Raw genomic sequence first — 19890 nt, 5'->3', positions numbered from 1 at the left:
TGGAATTGATTTTATGACGTGATCTTTATTATCTGCTAGATTATTATAGGCTTCCTCACACCATCCCGGGTAGCTTCATTACTTGGAACTACCACAGTCTTAGACAATTTTGACCGATATTGAAACCACGCTCTTCGCTTATCGCCCCGACCACGTACAAGGATCGCGTGCCATGTCCTTCTATGGTCAAATTAAATCTCTTTCTGTGATAATAACCACCATAATGATAAGGTGCTTATGCTTTGCGTGTGCCTGCGATAGCTATATAAGGAATGTTTTAACCCATTAACATATTTCCTCAAACCGGGCGGCTGTAGGTCCGCATGGTAAATTATTTACGATTTTCAATCGTTTTTTCTTCGCGTCTCAACTCAAATCATAGAGCGAATTGACTCAATGGGGCACATGAATGGCTTAAAACTGGACAGTCATGCTGACGCGTGTTAGATCGATGCGTAAATTCGACGTTTGGGAACGTGTGCCAAGCAAATACTCGGTTGTTCGTAGCGTACGGTTGGTGTTTATTTGTGACTCTGTTGTTTATATGTCGTCATGTCGAGGAGGGAGGAACTCCTACCCCTCCTCAGGTACTCTTGTGGTGAAGAATGCCACGATTGCGGAAGAAGGGAAGCAGCATCTTTAGTTGCTCCCTCAAGTCATCGTTATCTAAAAGAAGCTTTTGAAATCGTTGCCCCGCTTCGGTGTTGCTGCCGATGTCCGTATCATGCGATGCATCAACCGCATCCGGAACTAATAGGAATGGTAGCCCGACCAACACTATCGTTAACCCGTACAGAAGAGCATCGTTGAAATCTACATGAAGCTGCTGCAACGTCGGTAAGGGGCGCCGGTAGCCGAGCAGCAAGAGATTGTCCACCAGCTTCTCCTGGTAGTAGCGCACGAAGTAGTTCAGCTTCGCCAGCCTCAGCTCCGGACACACGGAGGTGAATAGAAAGCTGTGCAGATCGATCACCGGTGAGGCCCAGCAGCACATCTGGAAATCGACCAGGGTGACGCCGGTCGCACGGTTTGCGTTCGAACCAGTGCCATAGCTGAACAACATGTTGTTGACCCACAGATCGCCATGGTTGAGCACACAGAACCGACCTTCCCGTGGACTGATGATCTTGACCAGCACACTGAATACATCTTTGGCTAGTGCCTGCAGATCGGCATGGTACTCCGCTGCCCAGTCCCATTCCGCCATGTAACCGATCAGGTTGTCCAGCATCGGCTGGAACAGTTCCTTGCCCATTCGGTCCATGTTTTCGATCACTTTCGGTGCGACGAACTCTTCCGACAGGGTGTTGCCCTGCTCCACATAAACCGCGGACGCGGCATGGTATTGCGCCAACAGCTCCAGTGCAAGCTCGGTATGGCTCTGGTCTAGTCCCGCGCGGCGATCCGCCATACGGCTACCGTCTTCGTAGGTCAGGTCGTCCAACACCAGCACATCGGCCGGGAGTTTTTCGCACACCTTAAAGCACCGCGGACCGAAGTGCACTTCAACTCCCCGTTCCCGGTAGAGCTGCTCGAACGCTGGCAGGTACAGCTTGTACATCTGAACCTCGCGCACCGAGTACTGAAGGTAGGACATATGCTGCGCCAACGCACCCTTCGGTGGTGCCTTGACGACGGTCGAGAAGTTTTCGATGACGCCCGTGCGACGGTTTTGCACCTCCACTCTGGCACGGTAAAGCACCGACGCATAATTGTCTCCCTTTTTCGTGGCCAGCTCCAACCGGACGCCGCGAATCGTACGCTCGTTGGCCGCACACGCTCCCAGTTTGGACTGCACGACGTCCTCGAAAAACCTTCGATCGAGCCACAGTGGCAGGTCCAGCTTGCCAACGCACTCGATCTCCGCCGGACGCTGCACCCCAAGGCCGGTAATATCGAACGCGCCCGTATCGTGGAAGTGCTCCATCAGTACTCCCATCTGCTCGACGAACGTCGGATTGTTGTACATTTTCTTCTTGAACGCCGTCCCGGCGTCGCCCTGATCGAGCATCAGATCGATGGACGCGTCCTCGGTTTTCTCCATCAGGCAGATGGGCAGTATGGAAAACGCCGTCGACAGCCCGTACAACTGCCGGTCGATGAAGTCCGAGTGGAGTTCCTGCAGCGTCGGGCGCACGCCGCCAAAGCCGAGCAGCGTCAGGCTGTCGCTCAGATGACGATGGTAGTAGCTAATCAAGTAGTCTAGCTCGCGCAGCTTCAAATCGGCGCGCACCGACGAGAATAGGAAATAGTTAAGGTCAATTACTGGCGAGCACCACATGCTCATCTGGAAGTCAACCTGAAATCGACAAATTACTTTATAGTTGCCCGTTGCTACGCCTTGACCTATTCGGTAATCTGTTGACCCAAACTAGCAGCAAGCTATTCGTAGCAACAGACGATACTTACGAGGGTGATTTCCCGGATCTTTTTATCGTCGGTGTACTGGAACATCATGTTATTGCACCACATGTCTCCATGGTTCAAGACATTGAATTTGTTAGGATCGGGTTTGGCGATACGTAGCAGTGCGTCGAACATGTCCATCCCCCAGTGTCTCTGTGGAGTGAGGAATACAAAATTAGTCATACATATTGGTATGACGATAAAAAGTAAGAAAAATAATTTAATTACACTGATAAGATAATAAACTAAACTATCTACTCGAATCGGTAATTTTTCTATTTTTTTGAGGATTTTTTTTAACAGCTTTTCTAGCAAAGATCTTAATGGCATCCATTCCTTATCCACCATGTGTATAGGGTAAAGATTTGAAAAGGTTACCATTTTCTTAATAAATTTTCTAGACTATTAAAGGATCAGTTACTTTTAAAAATTCATTATAAGGAATGGGGGTCCGCGACAGCCGAGCGGTAGCGCCAGTAGCGGTAGCGATAGAAAATCCGTCCATGAGCGCCGGGGTTCACCACCTTGACGGCGTGGGTTCGAATTCCATCCGAGATCGGACCCTCCCTTGTACGAGAGTACTGATTATCCACGTACACATAGTGTAAAAAGTCTCGTAAGCCCTTAACGAGGCAGGCATGACCAACAAGTTTGTTACGCCAAGAAGCAGTATAAGGAAAAGTGGATGCGCGTTAGATAATTGATGTGAATAAGGAAAACATGTTTTAACATTGAACTATAGTCTCACTTAAACTCACCATCAGTTCCGCATAAAACTTGCCCTTTCCTGGCCAATTGCACATCGTTTCGTACATGAACACATCGTGCATCTCTTGAAATTGTTCGAACATTTTGCGATTCTTCTCGGCGTACATTCCGTCCTTGAACTTGTCGTCGAACGGTCCATTCTTCTCGTGCAGCACCGCCGAAGCCGCATGGAACTGAGCTAACCGTCTCAGCAGGGTCTGGCAGTGCTCCAGGTCGAGCCCATCGCGCCGGTTGGCCATGCGAAAGTCGCGATCCTGCAGGTCTTCCATCACGATAATGTCCGTCGGGTCGGTGCAGTGCTTCAGACAGCGCGGACCGAAGGCAACCTCCACGCCACGCTCCCGGTACAGCCGCTCGAACGCCGGCAGCATCTCGGTGTACATGGCCGTCTCCTTGGGAAACACATTCATCGACATGATCATTTCCTCCGACAGTCCCATACTGGGAAGCGCTTTCACGATGAGCGACGCGGTACGGTGTTGCTTCGTCGGTTCCACTGTTGAAGTCAAACGGACGGTAACGCGAACCCGGTACATGACCGACACGAAATTGTCTCCGGATTCCGTCGCCGGACGTACGTCCAGCTCGTCGACGGTGAGCGCCGTTTCGGGCACGTCAAACTTTTTGGCCACAGCATCCCGAAAGAACTCGTTCGTCATCCACTCGGGAATGGTGACGGGCTTAGATGACGCCATGTCTACGTTTGAGAGATTAGATTTGCGTCGCGGACGAAATAGAAAATACAACGGGTTACAACCAAGACGAACCAACCGTCCCTCACGGATGCTTGCGTTAAACTAATTTGATGAGGCCCGGACGGCGGTCAGCTAATGTTGATTTGTTTCTCCTGGCAAGGGATGTTATCTATCTTTTCGAACGGAGTGCAAATGGAAATATCAGGCACTGTTCGCAAGCATGTCCCATTTTTTTGTTTTCATGGTCGAAACAATGACACAATTGTGTTTACTTAACGGGCGCTATGCGGGGGGGGATAGTATTTGATTTCTAAAAATACTATTCACTCTACATGCGGCGCTCTGCTAGGGGGATATGAAACGATCATTAATAAAAACCTTAGCGTAGTGATGAACCTTGAACCGAAATATACGCACAAAAAAAACAAGCGGCGCATCAAATTGATGAAATTGGCGCTTTTTGCTAGGCGTATGCTAGATACACTGTACTTAGACCGGACCATAACGAACAATCGTCGTGTGGCTTTTTCCTGTGTGTATATCAGGAGGCTCGCGCTGTACTTAGTCGATAAGATAGTAAACTGCCGCGTGGCTCTAACTATCAGTCAACCGGTAGATCATTTTCATCTTTAACGCGGCGTCATCGCCACACTCGCGGCACGCACCATGTTATCGATGAATGCCCAAAACGGGAGGATTTTGGCACGAGCCGGTATCGGTAGCGGAAAAAAAAATTTCAGTAGAGTAATGCGAGGCAAACACGCTGTGACTATCAGCAAAACAAACAAAATATTCGAAATATATTACCTCAACACTGATTGTAAACTTGTTGAGCTAAACAATAAAAAAAACCTAAAAGTTGTTTTTAATAAGTGGTCCATCAATCACGTCGCATTACAAGCTGGAAGAAGAAAAGATAAGAAAAGCTGGTTAAAAATGCTGCAACTAGCTTAAGGTTTAACTCCTTTGTGTATCTTTCGAACGTCGCAACGACGGCATAAAAGGTCCCAAGAAAAGTTGGTTAAAAATGCTGCAACTAGCTTAAGCTTTAGCACATTTGTGTATCTTTCGAACATTAAAGTATCTATTATTGACACAGCTGTCGTCATGTTCCTTATCCTTATTAGATATCAAAGGATGTTGTGGATAAAAATAGGCTTTTACCTGATCATGGGCCAGTCGCTACCATAATCTCGCCTGTCCTGAGAATTCTAAACTTTCAAAATACCACAATTGTACCCTCTCGAGTGGAGTAGTCTCAGTCACGATGATTTACATAGGTTTTATATATTGCCAAAACTTTACCCTCATTACCATTGGCTATTATCTGTAAGTTTATTATTTGTTCCATTTTACAACCACTGAACCACGTGTTGAATTTGGCTATATTCGAACCAAGGATATTTTTTAAGCGCGCGGTTTTCAAAATATCCTTTTTTCAATTTAGTAGTGGTGGGAAAATCAAATCTCTCAAGAGATTCACATCACACGATTCAAATATGATCGAAGATGCGGATCATCGAATCCGAGTCCCAATCCATCTAACAGTAATGTGTTGATGGTCGTATCCGATTTTTTCTGTTAACAAAATTGAATATTATAAACCTGAAATATCTAGAAAAAGTAATATAATTCATTTTAGTTTCCTCAAACTTTAAAAACTAACACCACGTCCAGACTACAGCGCGACGTCGCCTGACAGGCGCTGCACTCCATATAAAAAAAACCTTGCGCGAAATCGCGCGAATCGAGCTAGGTTTTTTTTTTGTATGGAGTGCAGCACTTGTCAGGCGATGTCACGCTGTAGTCTGGATGTCGCTCCATGGGACTTTAGAACACCTCATTCTAGACTACATCGTCGCGAAACGCGACGTTTCGTGACAGTCACTGAACTCTATACAAAGAAAAAATCTAGAGCGAATTATGACACAGTTTTTTTGTATGGAGTTCAGCACCTGTCACGAGACGCTGCCGTCTATAAACCGTGTCAGATAGTCGACTTCCTCCGATGCAAGTAAGCTGAAATCGATGTCCGTACTAGCACCGATTGTCTCTACATAGAATCATATCGTGACTAATTCAACTCACCTCGGGTTTGAATCGAGTCTCATCAAATTAAAATAGATTTGGATCACGTTTGAAAGAGTGCCAAATGAATAAAATCTAATTCAAATTCCAAACGAATCAAATCTATTTCGAATCCATCAAGTTGGATCCAATCTATTAGCCTCCGTTAAGGGAGCGAATCTTTGAATCTTCCGTATCATGATTTTGCCAACACTAGTAGCAGTGCTTGACAGCAGAAAACCGCTATGACAGCAATTGTCAAAGCCGCGATGCCTCTTGTTTGAGAGGAAAACTGCGATACCGTACAGTTGGTGATAGATTTCGTAAAAAGAAGCTTCATTTCACATCGTGTGTGTGTTTTATGACGGGAAACTTGTAAGGTAAACCGGACAAACAGTGGTGTAAACCGTTCTCGCCGGAAGCCGAGAGAAGTGTTTGGTTGTGGTTTTTCCGGCCACGAAATGTGTGATCCATGGCCAGCCGTGCTGAGTGCACCGTCGACTTCACATTCGCTACTGCCACCACCAACCGAGAATGATCATCTGTTCGAGGAGCTGGTGGAGAACATCGTCTATGTGGGCAACCTGCCGAAAGAAACGGTGCTGACTGATCTGATAGAACTGTTCAAGTACGCCGGACGCATTGAGCGCGTCGCCTGGTACGGGGAGCACCGTACCGATATCAACACGAAGGTTGCCTTCATCCGCTTTCGACACGCGCGCCACGCGAAGGAAGCCGCGAAATGGGATCGAGTGCGCTATCACGACTCCGTGCTGATCGTGATGCAGATATTAAAGGATCAGTTGTTCGACATGAGCGTATCGATAATAGTGCGAAACATCCGCGATGGTAGGTACTGCCTGGGACGCTAGCCAGTGTTGATCTTTTGAGCACACCCGATCGAAGCAGAAGCACCATGATTACATTCGCTTTCTATTGTTTCTACAGATACAACCGACTGGCAGCTGTACGAAGCGTTTCGTAGGTTCGGCAAAATATACGGCATTCTGATACCTACCCATGGTACTGCCTACGTCGGATTCTACTACGAGGAGGAAACGCAACGTGCCCTCGAGATGGACAACAACATGTTCAATGGCAACCGGATGCGGGTGGCAATGCTGCGACGGAATCTATCCCTGCAACAGATCGACATACACGACACGGCCAAAAACGAGGTACGGCTGTTGCGTGATATGCTGCTCGAGGTGGACGAAAAGCTCGAACAGTTCTACACCGCGTACGACGATGCGTTTAACTACTCGTCCAAAGAATACCGCAAATGGAAGCGGAAGCGGCGCCGCGTGACGCCCTTGCTGAGCGAATCGAGCTCCTCGTCGGAGAGCAGCTCGTCCTCTGTGTCGGTCATATCGAACCGGAGCGCCACCGAGGTGAAGCGCATCATGTGCGGCTCGAACGAGGAAAACCGCTGTCTGGGCATCTTCGGCATGAGCCCGGAAACGACGGAGAAAAAGCTGATGAAGCTGTTCTCGCGCTACGGTCAGGTGAAGGACATCAAGCTCATCTACGACGGTAAGACGAACGTGTCGCGTGGTTACTCGTTCATCTACTTCAAGCACGCGAGCGACGCCCGGCGGGCGCAGCGCAAACTCAATGGCACCATGCTTGATGGACGCAAGGTGCGCGTCGATTTCAGTCGCAGCAAGCCACACGAGGCCCGTGCCGATCGCCGCAAACGTTCCCCGCCTCCCGCTGCCTCGACCAGCGTCGACCACGAACGGTGCTGCCACCATGGCCGGGGAACGCACCACAAGAAGCGCAAGAAGCGACGCGTGTGCTACTCATCATCCGACTCCGAGTAGCAGTAGTAGGCCATGGGCTGGAGTGTCGTGCACGGATCAACAAACACACACACACCCACACACTCGAAACTAAGGTGTTTTCTTCGACTTTTTAACCTTTCATTTCATCAGGACACTATGATCGCCTACGAACGACAGTTTAAATTTGCTCACGGCGGCAGTTTCGTCAAGTTTTTTATTTACCTTTTTTCCCTTAATTTTAGGAACCATCTTGTTTAAACGTGGATTGCCTTCGCGAATGGCCTAACGCCTCCCGCAGCCGGGAGTGATTGTGCGCTATCAACTTTCGCATTGAATTCAACTTCCAAAAAAACCCCTTACCTGCGCGCACCAGTCGCAGCAGTCAATCCAACAACTCAATTAAAGCACCATCGAAAGTAAACGCAATCCAAAGCGACATGTTCTAATAAGGAAACAAACATCAATCAAAACTGGAAACAAAAACATAATGATACCGATTGAAGTTGTCCCGTAAATTTACATTTATCTTTATTCATCGTTTATTCGTTGTGCCGGACAGTTCGTTCGTGTTGGTTTTACTATCTCTTTTCCCGCGTTCGATACGTTTTACATCGTCTCAGCTGTATATAAACTTAAGAAGCTATGGAAAAATAGCTAAGGATAAAAATAAACCGAATTGCCGGAAAGGATTGAGGAGCTATACACACAGGAACGTATATTTTTTTTTTGTAATGAAACATGTAGCCAGGACAAAGTGACGTTGGTAGGATCTATATGTACACACACGCGCAGAAAGGCATGACAGTGGACGGCCAGTTTGAGCGCGAAAAAACTAATCCCGAAACGAGAGGAGTGTACAGTTTACCCCTTCGTCGGGAAAATTTTGCGTGCCGTACGCTTTAGGGAAAGTGTGTGCTGTAGAGGGCTGAACAAAAAAAGAAAATGAAAAAAAAAAACACAAACACACACACATACACACATGTGATGAAAGGTAGCATCGCCACGTCTCGTTGCAAATTGCACCTGAAGAGATTATTTTCTATTGGGTTGAAGGAGCCAGGATGCACGGCAAAGGACACAGACGGTAGGGCTAGGTAGAGAGGGGTTAACGATTGGATAGGTTTGGATACGCAACGATTTGTTATGTACATAAGATTGTTGAACGGCGACACCACCGTAACGGTTCGATATGCCAAACGATGTTAAAGGAAACTGTTTTACGGAAAGAAAGTGCACGGCAAAATGAGGAACTCTCGTGTGCGGAACTCAAACGCGAGCTTTAGTGAGGATGGGTGGGTTTTTTTTAGTAACAGGGCGCGCGCCAGTGAATGCGCTAACTTAAACGAGAAACAATAGACTCGAGTACAAGCAGGTACCAGATTCCCGTAACTCTCACAGGCGGGAAACAATAAGAAGACGCGTGTCGGTGTGTAACCGGAAGGATTTTTTTTTTTAATCTCTATAACCGTCAACTCGTGCGTTTTTGACGACACGGTAATGGGGGTGCGTTGGCGCAAATCCCCCTGCCTGCCTCCCGGAAGCCTCCACTCAACACCGGATCAACGCTTCAACGCTTCTTCAACCGAATCCATCAAACCTCCAGGTCAATCTTTCTCCTCTGGTCCGCTGGGCTCTTCCCTCAACCGGTATGGTGCTGCGGTACGGAGGCTGCCCCGTATGCCGCGATGTAGTCGCTACCATTGACGACACCGACGCCCGACGCGGCCACCGCAGCGACGGCGGCCGCAGCCGCAGCAGCCCGCTGTAGCGCCGGATGTTGGTGGTGATGGTGAAGGGGTTGCTGCTGCTGCTGCTGCTGTTGTTGCTGCTGCTGGTGCTGGGCGTTCATGTGGTGCGAGCTGTTCGTCGGACCGGTTGGCGTTGCCGTCGTGGCCGCCGCCGCCGATGACGACGACGACGATTGTGGGGCAGCGGTGCCCGCCGACCCGTGATGGCTGTGATGTGCCGGTTGGTGATGAAGTGGGCCATGGTGATGGTGCGGATGGTGTGGTGCCGCCACCGGCTGCTGCGGGTGACCACTGTGGTGCTGGGGGTGGGCATGGTGATGATGGTGGTGATGGTGCGCATGGTGCGGGTGCACCGTGGGGTAGAGCTCGGGCGAGCGGCCATCGTGCGTCGGTGTGCCGGCCAGCAGCTCCGACATGAAGCCGATGTACGTGATCGCGAGCCGCAGTGTTTCGATGCGCGAAAGCCGCTTCTCGTACGCGAATGTCGGCACCTTGCGGCGCAGCTTGTCGAACGCCTCGTTCAGGTTGAACATCCGGCGGCGCTCGCGGATGTTGGCGGCACGCCGCTGCGCCATCGATGCGACCCGGCGGCGCGTTTTCTTCTGCGCACTGGACGAGCCGCTCGACGGAGCGGGCTGGGCACCGCGGGGCGATAGCCGTTGGCTCACGAAGCTACCCACCTGCTGCCGGGGCCAGATAGCTAAGGGTAGGGAAATTTAGGGAAATTCAAAAGCGAGGAGCAAGGTGAAGTGGAAAGAAAATGAGAAGTACAAAAAGAGAAAGAAACACGTGGAAATCAATAATCAGCCGTCGTCAAAGGTTATCAAAATTATATCCGTCACTCGCCGGTAGCGCACACTCCAAATTCCCAATCAATATTCTCGCCGATTCGCACCGGGGTAATCAACTCAAATCCTTCCCTCAGTTTTCCAATTGCCATCTTCAAGCAACGCCCATCCACGAATGTGCGCTCGCGATCAGCGATCACTGCACGTATACAACCTTCAACAAACGGATACAAAAAAAAAATAGCTGGCCGCATAAGCAAACGCAAGCAACAACCACCCACAACCAATATGGCCGTATATGTATGTACAATGGAAATAAGAAAAAAAAAACGGAAGAAATGTATGCATGCCTGTAGATAAAATATAATCGTATAATCATATTAAACACGATATATCCCATGGAAAACGCATCTGTCCCGAAACGCGTTCCGACGCTGAGTTTGTGTTTTAATTTCCGGTGTATTTACGTTGCTCGGTGACTACGATCGTTCTGATCGTTCCGCCTGTGTGGCCGTTCGATCGCTTCGTGGTGTTTCGTGCCCTTCCATGACGCCATCAAACAAATTGGTTCTACAGGATCTTCCCGTCCTCCGCAAATCAACATGCACACTTTCCGTTTCGTCGCAGGGTCAACTCAATGTTCAAATCAACTACTGCAAGACCACTTTCTCGATCCACTGGACAGCCACCGTCAAACTCAAAACGACCGGGTTAAACACACACTATCCGAAATCAACCGACCCAACCCGCACAACCCGGTGGGAATCAAATGGAGTCAATTGCTCAACCTGCTCACCATGTTCCTTTCCGGTATGTTCACACAAAAAAACACAAATTGCCGCTTTCTGTTCACGATTTCTACCGTTTTGGATGCCATATTACCATTTCCTTTTATCGGAACACAGGTAGACCGATTATGCTGCTTTCTTTTAGTTTGAATGGTTTAATTCCAGATGCTTCCCATGCGATGGTAACCGAATCACGTTGGTTCGTGAGCGAAGGTAAGTGCTTGTTGAGAAATATCGTTGCAAAATCTAGTAACTTAACCGGAAGCTCAATTGTTTGAAGATGTTTAGTTTGCTCAAAGCACAACGCAACCCTGTTCCCTTCGGTGGGTTACCCAAGATAGAAATTAGTTATTGATCCCGGGATGATTTGATAATTTTAAAACAAATATATCCGGATCTACATGGCAAGCCATTTGAATAACAAAATAAGCTCCTAACTGTCCCGTCGTATTTTATAATATGGACTAAAACAAATAATTGTTAATAATGTTCTTGAATAAAACAGTCTGTGTACCGCTGAAGTCAAATGTTTTGCTAGAAGTCGACAGATTTTGATGTTTAAAGTTCTATATAGTTGAATTATTAGTCTTAAAGCTCTAACGTTCAACACTAACAGATGCTCCAACATAACCTAAACTTAAACAAAATAGTAATAGGTTCATAGTAATCTACAGTTTGAAAAACTAAGATCTTCTGCAGATTTTATACAAGTCAGTGCCATTCGATTTGTCCACGAAAATGTCAGCATTGCCTTACCGGCAGGAAAAATATTTTTCCAACAATTAGCCAAATTGAAAAGAAAACGGAAATTTTGCCATGCAGCTAAAACCGAGATTTTCCGAACCAACTTTAACTTTTAATACCTTCTACAGATATGTGTTAATTAATGTGTATATAATATTACTGTCGCAATCAAGTTGAGAAACACAAAAGTGACATTACTTTTAATCGCCTGACAAGTAGTGGCGGTACTAGGCAGCAAAGAATTGGTTTCTAAATCTTATAATTCGAAGATCCTCATTTTCATTTTCAAATAAATAGATGTACGTCAAAAACATATTTATTGTTTCTGATGATGTGGTTTGCTTCTGTGAAGAATCCTCTGATCCTCTGATTCTCTAATTTACAATTCCTGTAAAACTCTGATTTACAATTATAACGCAAGACGTAACTGTTATAAACAGGATTTAAAAACCGTTATAAACACTGAGCTGGTTGGTTGTCCGTAGCTAAAATATGATGCCAACGCGTGTGCATAAAGAAGATTTTTTAATTGAATGAAGAAGAATTTTAAATTAAACCAATTTATCAGTTATGAGGGAAAATCACCTGGAAAAAACACAGGAATTTTTCTACTAACAGATACAGTATATTCCTAATTGATTTTTAGCATTTAATTGTGCCCAAAAATTAGCGATTAATCGCTCTTATATTTTTGTAAATTCTCCAAATTGGTTTATATTGTTTTGCAATATTTCGTTCGTTAACAATTATATTTATTAATCAGCTTCAATCAACATTTTTTGTTAGGTGGTTTAAACCTTTTTTCCATCTAATAAACACTGTACAAAAATAATCTTTTTGTTGTTCAATACATTTCCATAAAAATGTAGTTAAACATATTTTGGTCGTAAAGAAAATGTTCAGAAAACCCTCCAAAATGAGAACTAAAAGTTGCACTTGATTTTTGTTAACTTTACTATGCATTTGAGTTGTTTCCATACTCCCCAATCGATTTTTTTTCGTTGGAAGTTATCCATACCTAAATCTGCACACGGAAAACCGGCCATCAACTCGGGATAGTGCACCATCGGCGACGGATTTTCCTGACCCCAAATGGGCGTAAATGGTGCCACATCCGGCGGGAACGGTGGCTCCATCACTTTCACTGATTTGCTTCGTTCGCTGTTTCGATACCGAGCACTTTTATCTCACATCGACCCGTCACAATGTGGTACAGATGATGTTTTAGCACCTTAAATTTCGCTAATTTAATCGTTTCCTTTAGTATCGTTGATTGATTCCTTTACACCTCTTCTCCGTAGGAACCTCCGGCACAAGTGGTCTCCATTTCGACACCTTTTGCAAGTGACCAACCAACACAATTTCACAGCCTCCGAAGAACTGTTCTGGACGAGCGTCGAGATCCGACTGCCGAGGATGTGACATCGGGACACCCCAGGGAGAACTCGACTCGAACAGCACCAACGGGAACCGAGCACCGGACGGGGAGGGTCTTCGTCGTCGGTGCCTGGTTGCATTATTTTTAATATCCTTGCATCTGTGCTCGGCTGTCGCATAGCGTTCCGGTTGCCCTCGAGTTTTCCCGGCATTCGTCCCTTCCCGGCTAGCAGTAGCAGCACAGTTCGACACGATTGGTGGTAGCAGCTTGCGCGAATGGCGCTTTCCCTCGGCCGGTTCCCAGCTCCCAGCCGTGACATTTTTTGGCCTTTCGTCTAATCGCGGGGATGAGATTTTCCAGCCAACCGAGTGTTTGCCATCGCCTACGATGGAAATGGATTCGGCGGGTAAGTGAAGGAGATAGAGACAAATTTTCATTTCCTTTTTTTCAAACAACGGAGAGACGTGAGGAACAGTTTAGTGCCGAAGATGATAACAAAGTGCTGAAGGAGGAAATTTTCTTCGGACGAAATTGTGATACACCATTCCAGTTGGGGGAGAAACGGTAAGTTTTAACCACACGCTAGTCAAAATATGCGATGGTACAACGTATGAAATTTCATAAATTAGATTTTCATGATTTCCATAAACACAGCGAAGACAGATAAAATTGAAAACTTGCTCTTCTAATACAGTGAGTATGATTTTTATTTTTATTGTATCATCTTAAGAAAAAACCAGTCATTTTAGGAAACGTTGTATTTTATACAAACGCATTATTTTAAGAAAACAAAATAAATGAGTCCCAACCGAAAAACATTGTTTTAAATCGTGCTAAGAAAGAACTGAATCTTTGCTCTTGGTTATTGGTAAGTAGAACTGTTGCAAAAAGAACTTAAAAGTGGTGTTGAATTCGATCACTTGTCTACCAACGAGATTCCTTAAAAACGTCGAGGAGCAAACAAGGTTTGTTTTAATGTTCTTTAAAATATCATATTACACTTTCCATGTTACGATATGACTGCATTTAAAGCAATTACCTTGGGTGCACAGGTTGCGTTGTGATTGATATCGGCTATGAAGGTGGTAAATTAAATCTTCACGAGCAAACATCGCACCAGCATCGCGGCCGCCATGTTGAATTTGCAGCTGGGCGGTTTTGGTGGCGTTTGGCGCGTGCCTTTTTCCTTCCTCGCCGGTTTCCATCGCAACAATCGCACCATCAGCATCTTCCTTGGCATCAGCTTGCGGTATCCATTGGATACCGATAGAAGAAATTCGTTCGCCAGCACGACGACGTCAGGCTGCGCCCAAAACACGGTAAAACCCGTGCAGCTGGCTCCGCCCATCGAAGGGTAACAGATTTCGGCGACCAATAGAAAAACATGTTGCCAGCGAAACCCGCACCCCTCACGCTCCTTCTCCGGATAGAGGCGGCAAGGATAACGCGCAACACGGAGCTCGCACCGAATGACGCACACCAAATGACGCTGTCCCCGCTGGTGTGTTGGTGCACCGCCAGTAGGACGCGACCGTCAGCAGGACAGTAACGGCTGCGTACTTTGCGCGCGCCACCACCGGTGTGTGTGGATGTGTGTGCCGGAAGGAAAAATCGATTTCCCAGCAGCCGCGTTCTGGTGGCGCACCGATGCTAAGATACCGAAAGTTGAATATCTTTAGGATTCAATTGGTCGGGACAGGGAAAATTGAAAGGAAAATTGTTGAAAATATATTTTAAAAATAAACACTTTAAATATCAAAAACAACATTTAAAGTAAATGGGAATATTTGGTGCACAAATAAGTTTAAAAAAATAAAGAAAACGATAATAGAACATTGCTGATAAACCATCATTGAAATATTCATGCTGTGTACTTTCTTGATAACTTAACATAGGGCAATGATTAAGAAATGAAACATTTTGTAAAGAAAGACAAACTCCTGACCATTTAAATATTTTCTGGTTGCAATTGAAGACGGTATTTATACTTTTTTGGGCTTTTCAAAACCAATATTTTATCACTCATGAACATGATATTAGACGTGTTCGACACTGTTTAAATTAAAAATGCTGTAATATTCTTCTGTCTCTGTTAAGAAATTAAAGCTTTGATTGCTAAAGTTAAGCTAGGATGGAAAATATCGAGTTCCGTTTAAATGCATACCGTAATGCTATTTTAATCTAAAGTATGATGTATTTGATGATTTTATTTAACTTTTTCATTAATATTTCTCGTCTTCAAGTTCAAATAATAAATTTTTACTCCACTTTTAAGCTATTTCAATGCGACTGTGGTATGCAGGAATAATTTAAAACCTTTTGGTTCAATCATTTGAATCAAAAGTCATTTAGAAAAATGAAACAAGAACCGATACAATTATTTTCATTTCGAAATATGAAACAAGAACCACCCAAATATATTGAGAAAAATAGAATACCTTCTCCGGACTGTAGTTCGGTGTCAAAAAAGAAAGTTACATTTAAATCACGAATAGCTGACACATATTCTCACAAGTTTTGTCCAACTTCGTCAATCTTAATAGATAATCAAACTGTATCAAATCTTATTTTATTTTATAGATTATGCCTTTCTTCAGTTGGTAATATTTTCAAATTGCATTTGAGGAAAAAGTATAAACAGCGATACTGTGATAGTATTAAACAAATAAACTTTAAATCAAATAACAAAAGCCATTAAGTAAGTTTCCCGTTGATGTGAGCTCGTTATCAATCCGTAAAGGAAATAAAACTCGTGAAGTGTGCAGAATTTAGAAACCAAATAAGCCGATTATAATAACCTATTTCACTTTTGCTTTCGACATGTTGTTTTGCGCTTTAAATGAGCCTTTAAACCCCTACCGCAATTCGTGATTAGCTACATTCCTACATTCTCGGTTTAAAGTCGCTTAATTTGAAGGCACTTAAACGCCATAATCAAAATTAACTTATCGATGTTCGATGTGGATCGTGGATTATGCCGTGATTTAAACTATCTTACCAACCACCCGGGGTGGTCCTAGTTTAAACTAGGCCAAATGAGGGACTTTAAAAGGCTGAGGGTTGGCTTCGATAGTTCAACGGGTTGAGCCACGTGTTTCGTTTTCCCTGTGTTTTTTTCCACAGATCCTACCCTATCCACCATGTCAGCGGCAAAGTATAGAGCCAGTTAGCGACAACAAATAGGAAAACATATTGTAAAGAAACAACAACAGGATAGCGCCGAATCAACCCTCCAACGAGTGCCACTAATAATTCGAGCCCTGTTCGGCGTCGAAAGTCAACATTGGGCGCGCGCGATGCTAAACGGTGGAAAACTGGGAAATCGTGTGCCCCTCTCCCGTTTTTTCCCCCGCCCCGGCGAGGTTGTTTTTACCGCAGCAATTAGACACAGATTTGTCATCGGAATGACACTTTATTAATTTTTCGACACCGACCCTAGCCGGCGGGCGGAAAAGTGTCCTTCCCTTGTTGGCGATGGAAAGAAAAAGCACAGCCAGGACGAACCCTCAAGCCGCAACAGCGAGGGTGCCGAGTGCCATGGAGTTTGTCCTAGCAAACAAACACAATCCTTGCAGCTTCCAACTCTAGAGAAAGTCACTCCGAACAAACGGCCAAAGTTAATCCCTCTTGGCCGACTAGTTGTTGTTCCGCACCTGACATTGATCCGTTCATATCCTGTACCGTGCGTCGAGTCGGATCGCCCACCCACTTCCCACCACCGCCACCTTTTCCGCCAGATGGTCTAAGTCCCGTGTCCTTAAATCACACCCTTCTCAATTTGTCCCCCGCTCCATCCGTTCCGGTTCGATGAGGCGTTGAAATTGAATCATAATTTAATAAAAAAAAGCCCACATCCTTACGAGGGGCGTCAGGGCGTAATAAGTCACATTTAATTTTCACTCTCCTTCCCCCGCTCTTCGGTTGGAGTTGGTTTGTCGTGGGTTTGTTTGGGCGCGACGGAATCGCCGATTTGATATGCTGATTTTACGGCTCGTTTTGCCTCGATTTGTTGCGCCCCTGGCGGAATGGTTGCATCAGATGTTACAGTTTCCTCGGGCAGGTGCCTTTTCTCACGTGCACAATGGGACGCACTACTGCAAGCCGCGTAGATTTGAGGTCACTTTCAAACGAGCGGAACTCGATGCGGTCGATGGAAAACAGGGGACGAATTCTCTGTCAGCCTAGATTTTGTTCAATTAGCAGGATTTTGTAACACTCGGAGCTCGCAGTGCCAATGGCAAGTGTCCTACAGACAACCGGGGGGGAGTCGAGACTGGATAAAGCGATGATCGGACATAATCTTACTGCCGACCATATGCTGCCAGGTGCTGAACAGCATCTGTCCGGTGTTCTGGAAAGCAAAGTTAATGCTCACTTTATTCTTGACCTTGTTTGTGAAGGTAAACTTTTGTTACTTTTACGGATCTTGATCACTTACCATTTATTCTATCGTTTAGTATCCTTATCAGTACGTACGAGTATAGAAGGATTGTGAACTTTTTATGTTGAGACCGGCTTGCAATTCTTATGCATGCAAACCAGAACGTACAATAGGTACAATAAAAAGAAGGATAATAAATAGGAATGTGTTTTGTGTGGAGAATCAAAACAATTGGCTAATTTGATCAATTGCAAATTTAAAATAACAATGTTTTCGTTCTAAAGCTATACATAGTATTGTTTCCTGTTAGGTATTATTTGTGATATTTTAATGGAATACAATAGACAACGAATAATTAGACCCAACACAATATTTGTTTTACTAAATGTTCAGTAATGTATAATTTTGGATGCAAAACAGATTTTTTCAAATTCATTAAATTTTTCAAACATGTTTAAAAATTATAAAATAGTGTACCAAAAAATTGTGAAATGTTGGAAATGGAAAACAATTGGAAATTTTAGTACAATGACAGCTAAAACAGAAGAAAGAACCGAGACACACAAAACATATTTTATGTGTTTAGTAGATTTTATTTATTATATAAATGTATTTAGTAGATAATTTTAAACTACACTTTTTTAGGATACGATCCATGGAAAACTTGCCAACAATTCATAGTGATAAGAGTAAATTCAAAACAGAAGCGAAATCATCCGTTGTGCAACAGGAGAGATAAAATCACTGCATTTAAATCAAAGTATTTATTTTTCTCGCACAACTTCGTCTGCCGACCATTTTAGCTTCGAAAAGAAGGATGATTTTATAAACAAGCATTAGATTTGCTGTTTTTTTACCGTACCAATTCATGAATTCCAATTAGTTGTAAATTATCATTTCGTACGGGATCTAAACATAGAACTGAAAGTAGGTTTTGTAAATTTGAAAATAATTATCGAGGTTTTAAGCTAAACCGGTAAAAACTTGCGCGTGGTTGTAATATAACTTTCGAAATAAAATGATCCGTTTTATGATTGATTTTACCATCCTCTCCGATGTTTCAAATATATTACCGATGGAAAATTACTTTATTTGTGAAGTATTACTTTTTCCCCATTCATCAAGCAATGGAAAGGATTTTACATTCATCAAGGGAATATCTTCTTCTTCTTCTTGGCGTAACGACCTTGTTGGTCATGCCTGCCCGTTAAGGGCTTACGAGACTTGTTTCCCTGTTGTACGTGGATAGTCAGTCCTCTTGTACAGGGGAGGGCCGGTCTCGGTTGGGATTCGAACCCACGCCGTCGAGGTGGTGAGCCCCGGCGCTCATGGGTCGATTTTCTAACCGGCGCTACCGCGGCGCTATCAAGGGAATATATTTCTTTCATTTTTCTTTTCTCAATATTACTGGTACTGACACGACACGGATTTTGTTTATTCTTTGTTAGGCTGCTTTTTACAAACCTGCATTTTTTTTTTATTCACTGTGTACGTTTAAGAAACTATACTCTCCCGTATTCTAACTGCTAGGCTCATAAATCTGTTACCTCTACATCACTACGCAACTGCCAACTATGATCTCAACCAACACACTGTTTTTGCACGCCATGCCAGCCCATTCTCCTGCACCAATCAAATGCAACACACGGAAATGGTGACACTTCTGTCACGCCTTTTTGTTTCCTGCCGTTGTTGTGGTTGTTGTTGCCTGGAAACTCTTCCACACCCCCCGACTACCTACAACTCCTCTTCCCAGACGACTATACACTAGAATTTAACGATATAAATTTACATGGCGTGGTAGTAGACTGCTCTCTCCACCACAAAGGTGTGTTTTTTTTTATTTGTTTTTGTTTTGGGTATGCTTATGTTGTGTTCCCTCGCTTGTGATGACATACGCCGTATTCGATCGCAGCAAAATGACGGTTAGCAGGCATTAACATTAAAAAGAAATGTACACACAATTTGCCCGCAGCATAGCTCACACACTCTTCTTTTTTACAACTGCAACTGGTTTGCATTCCCCTGGAAATTCCGCAACGTCGTTAGGGACAACTTGGGATTACCTGCTTAGAGGAGAGTTCGACTGCAAAAGGACCAAGGGGATTGAACCAACGGAAAAGGAGAAATGTTTGCCTGCCCGATTCCTTAGGAGTGCCGCCATCGTCCGTTTCAAGCCTAAGCCATCCATCATCTAGCTTCGGCGTAGGTCTGCCTTACTGCTACCTTTACATCATGCGGTGTTTGACACACGTTGTTTATATTACACGCCTTAGCGAAACGTATTGCTAATCTTGAAGAACCCGGCGATCTCTCTCTTTCGTCTTGCTTTCGCAGCGGGTA

At 44.8% G+C, this 19890-nt stretch overlaps 3 protein-coding genes across 3 annotated transcripts; 1 reads left to right on the top strand and 2 right to left on the bottom strand.

The window, feature by feature from the left end:
* Window positions 1-583: 583 nt before the first annotated feature.
* LOC131284803 (uncharacterized) lies at window positions 584-3869 on the bottom strand. The gene is made up of 3 exons (XM_058313661.1): window positions 3165-3869; window positions 2410-2559; window positions 584-2299 (listed from the first exon to the last, which is right to left on the bottom strand). Exons 1-3 carry the CDS (start codon window positions 3867-3869, stop codon window positions 584-586), a joined length of 2571 nt encoding a protein of 856 aa, XP_058169644.1.
* A 2361-nt stretch (window positions 3870-6230) lies between these two features.
* Window positions 6231-7813, top strand: LOC131287220 (uncharacterized). Its single transcript, XM_058316252.1, has 2 exons — window positions 6231-6785; window positions 6885-7813. Exons 1-2 carry the CDS (start codon window positions 6398-6400, stop codon window positions 7757-7759), a joined length of 1263 nt encoding a protein of 420 aa, XP_058172235.1. The 5' UTR covers window positions 6231-6397; the 3' UTR covers window positions 7760-7813.
* Window positions 7814-9359: 1546 nt separating this feature from the next.
* On the bottom strand, window positions 9360-12924 carry LOC131284802 (protein Fer3-like). The gene is made up of 3 exons (XM_058313660.1): window positions 12807-12924; window positions 9621-10168; window positions 9360-9521 (listed from the first exon to the last, which is right to left on the bottom strand). Exons 1-3 carry the CDS (start codon window positions 12922-12924, stop codon window positions 9360-9362), a joined length of 828 nt encoding a protein of 275 aa, XP_058169643.1.
* Between the last annotated feature and the right edge of the window lie 6966 nt (window positions 12925-19890).

The sequence above is a fragment of the Anopheles ziemanni genome, chromosome 3 (genome assembly GCF_943734765.1).
Source record: "Anopheles ziemanni chromosome 3, idAnoZiCoDA_A2_x.2, whole genome shotgun sequence".
Taxonomy (NCBI): Eukaryota; Metazoa; Arthropoda; class Insecta; order Diptera; family Culicidae; genus Anopheles; species Anopheles ziemanni.
The sequence above is the reverse complement of the archived record's forward strand: the minus strand, read 5'-3'. Positions and strand labels throughout refer to the sequence as shown.

Bases quoted from the DNA above. Each gene is read 5' to 3' on its own strand.
- LOC131284803 (XM_058313661.1), bottom strand. From the start codon at position 3,869: ATGGCGTCATCTAAGCCCGTCACCATTCCCGAGTGGATGACGAACGAG. The intron at 2,560-3,164 runs GTGAGTTTAAGT...CTCACTCCACAG, and splicing joins AGTTTTATGCGGAACTGATG to AGACACTGGGGGATGGACAT. The intron at 2,300-2,409 runs GTAAGTATCGTC...TGTCGATTTCAG, and splicing joins AGATCCGGGAAATCACCCTC to GTTGACTTCCAGATGAGCAT.
- LOC131287220 (XM_058316252.1), top strand. From the start codon at position 6,398: ATGTGTGATCCATGGCCAGCCGTGCTGAGTGCACCGTCGACTTCACAT. The intron at 6,786-6,884 runs GTAGGTACTGCC...TTGTTTCTACAG, and splicing joins AGTGCGAAACATCCGCGATG to ATACAACCGACTGGCAGCTG.
- LOC131284802 (XM_058313660.1), bottom strand. From the start codon at position 12,924: ATGGAGCCACCGTTCCCGCCGGATGTGGCACCATTTACGCCCATTTGG. The intron at 10,169-12,806 runs GTATGGATAACT...CCCTACCCTTAG, and splicing joins TTTTCCGTGTGCAGATTTAG to CTATCTGGCCCCGGCAGCAG. The intron at 9,522-9,620 runs GCGGCGGCCACG...CAGCAGCAGCAG, and splicing joins CGTCGTCGTCGTCATCGGCG to CAACCCCTTCACCATCACCA.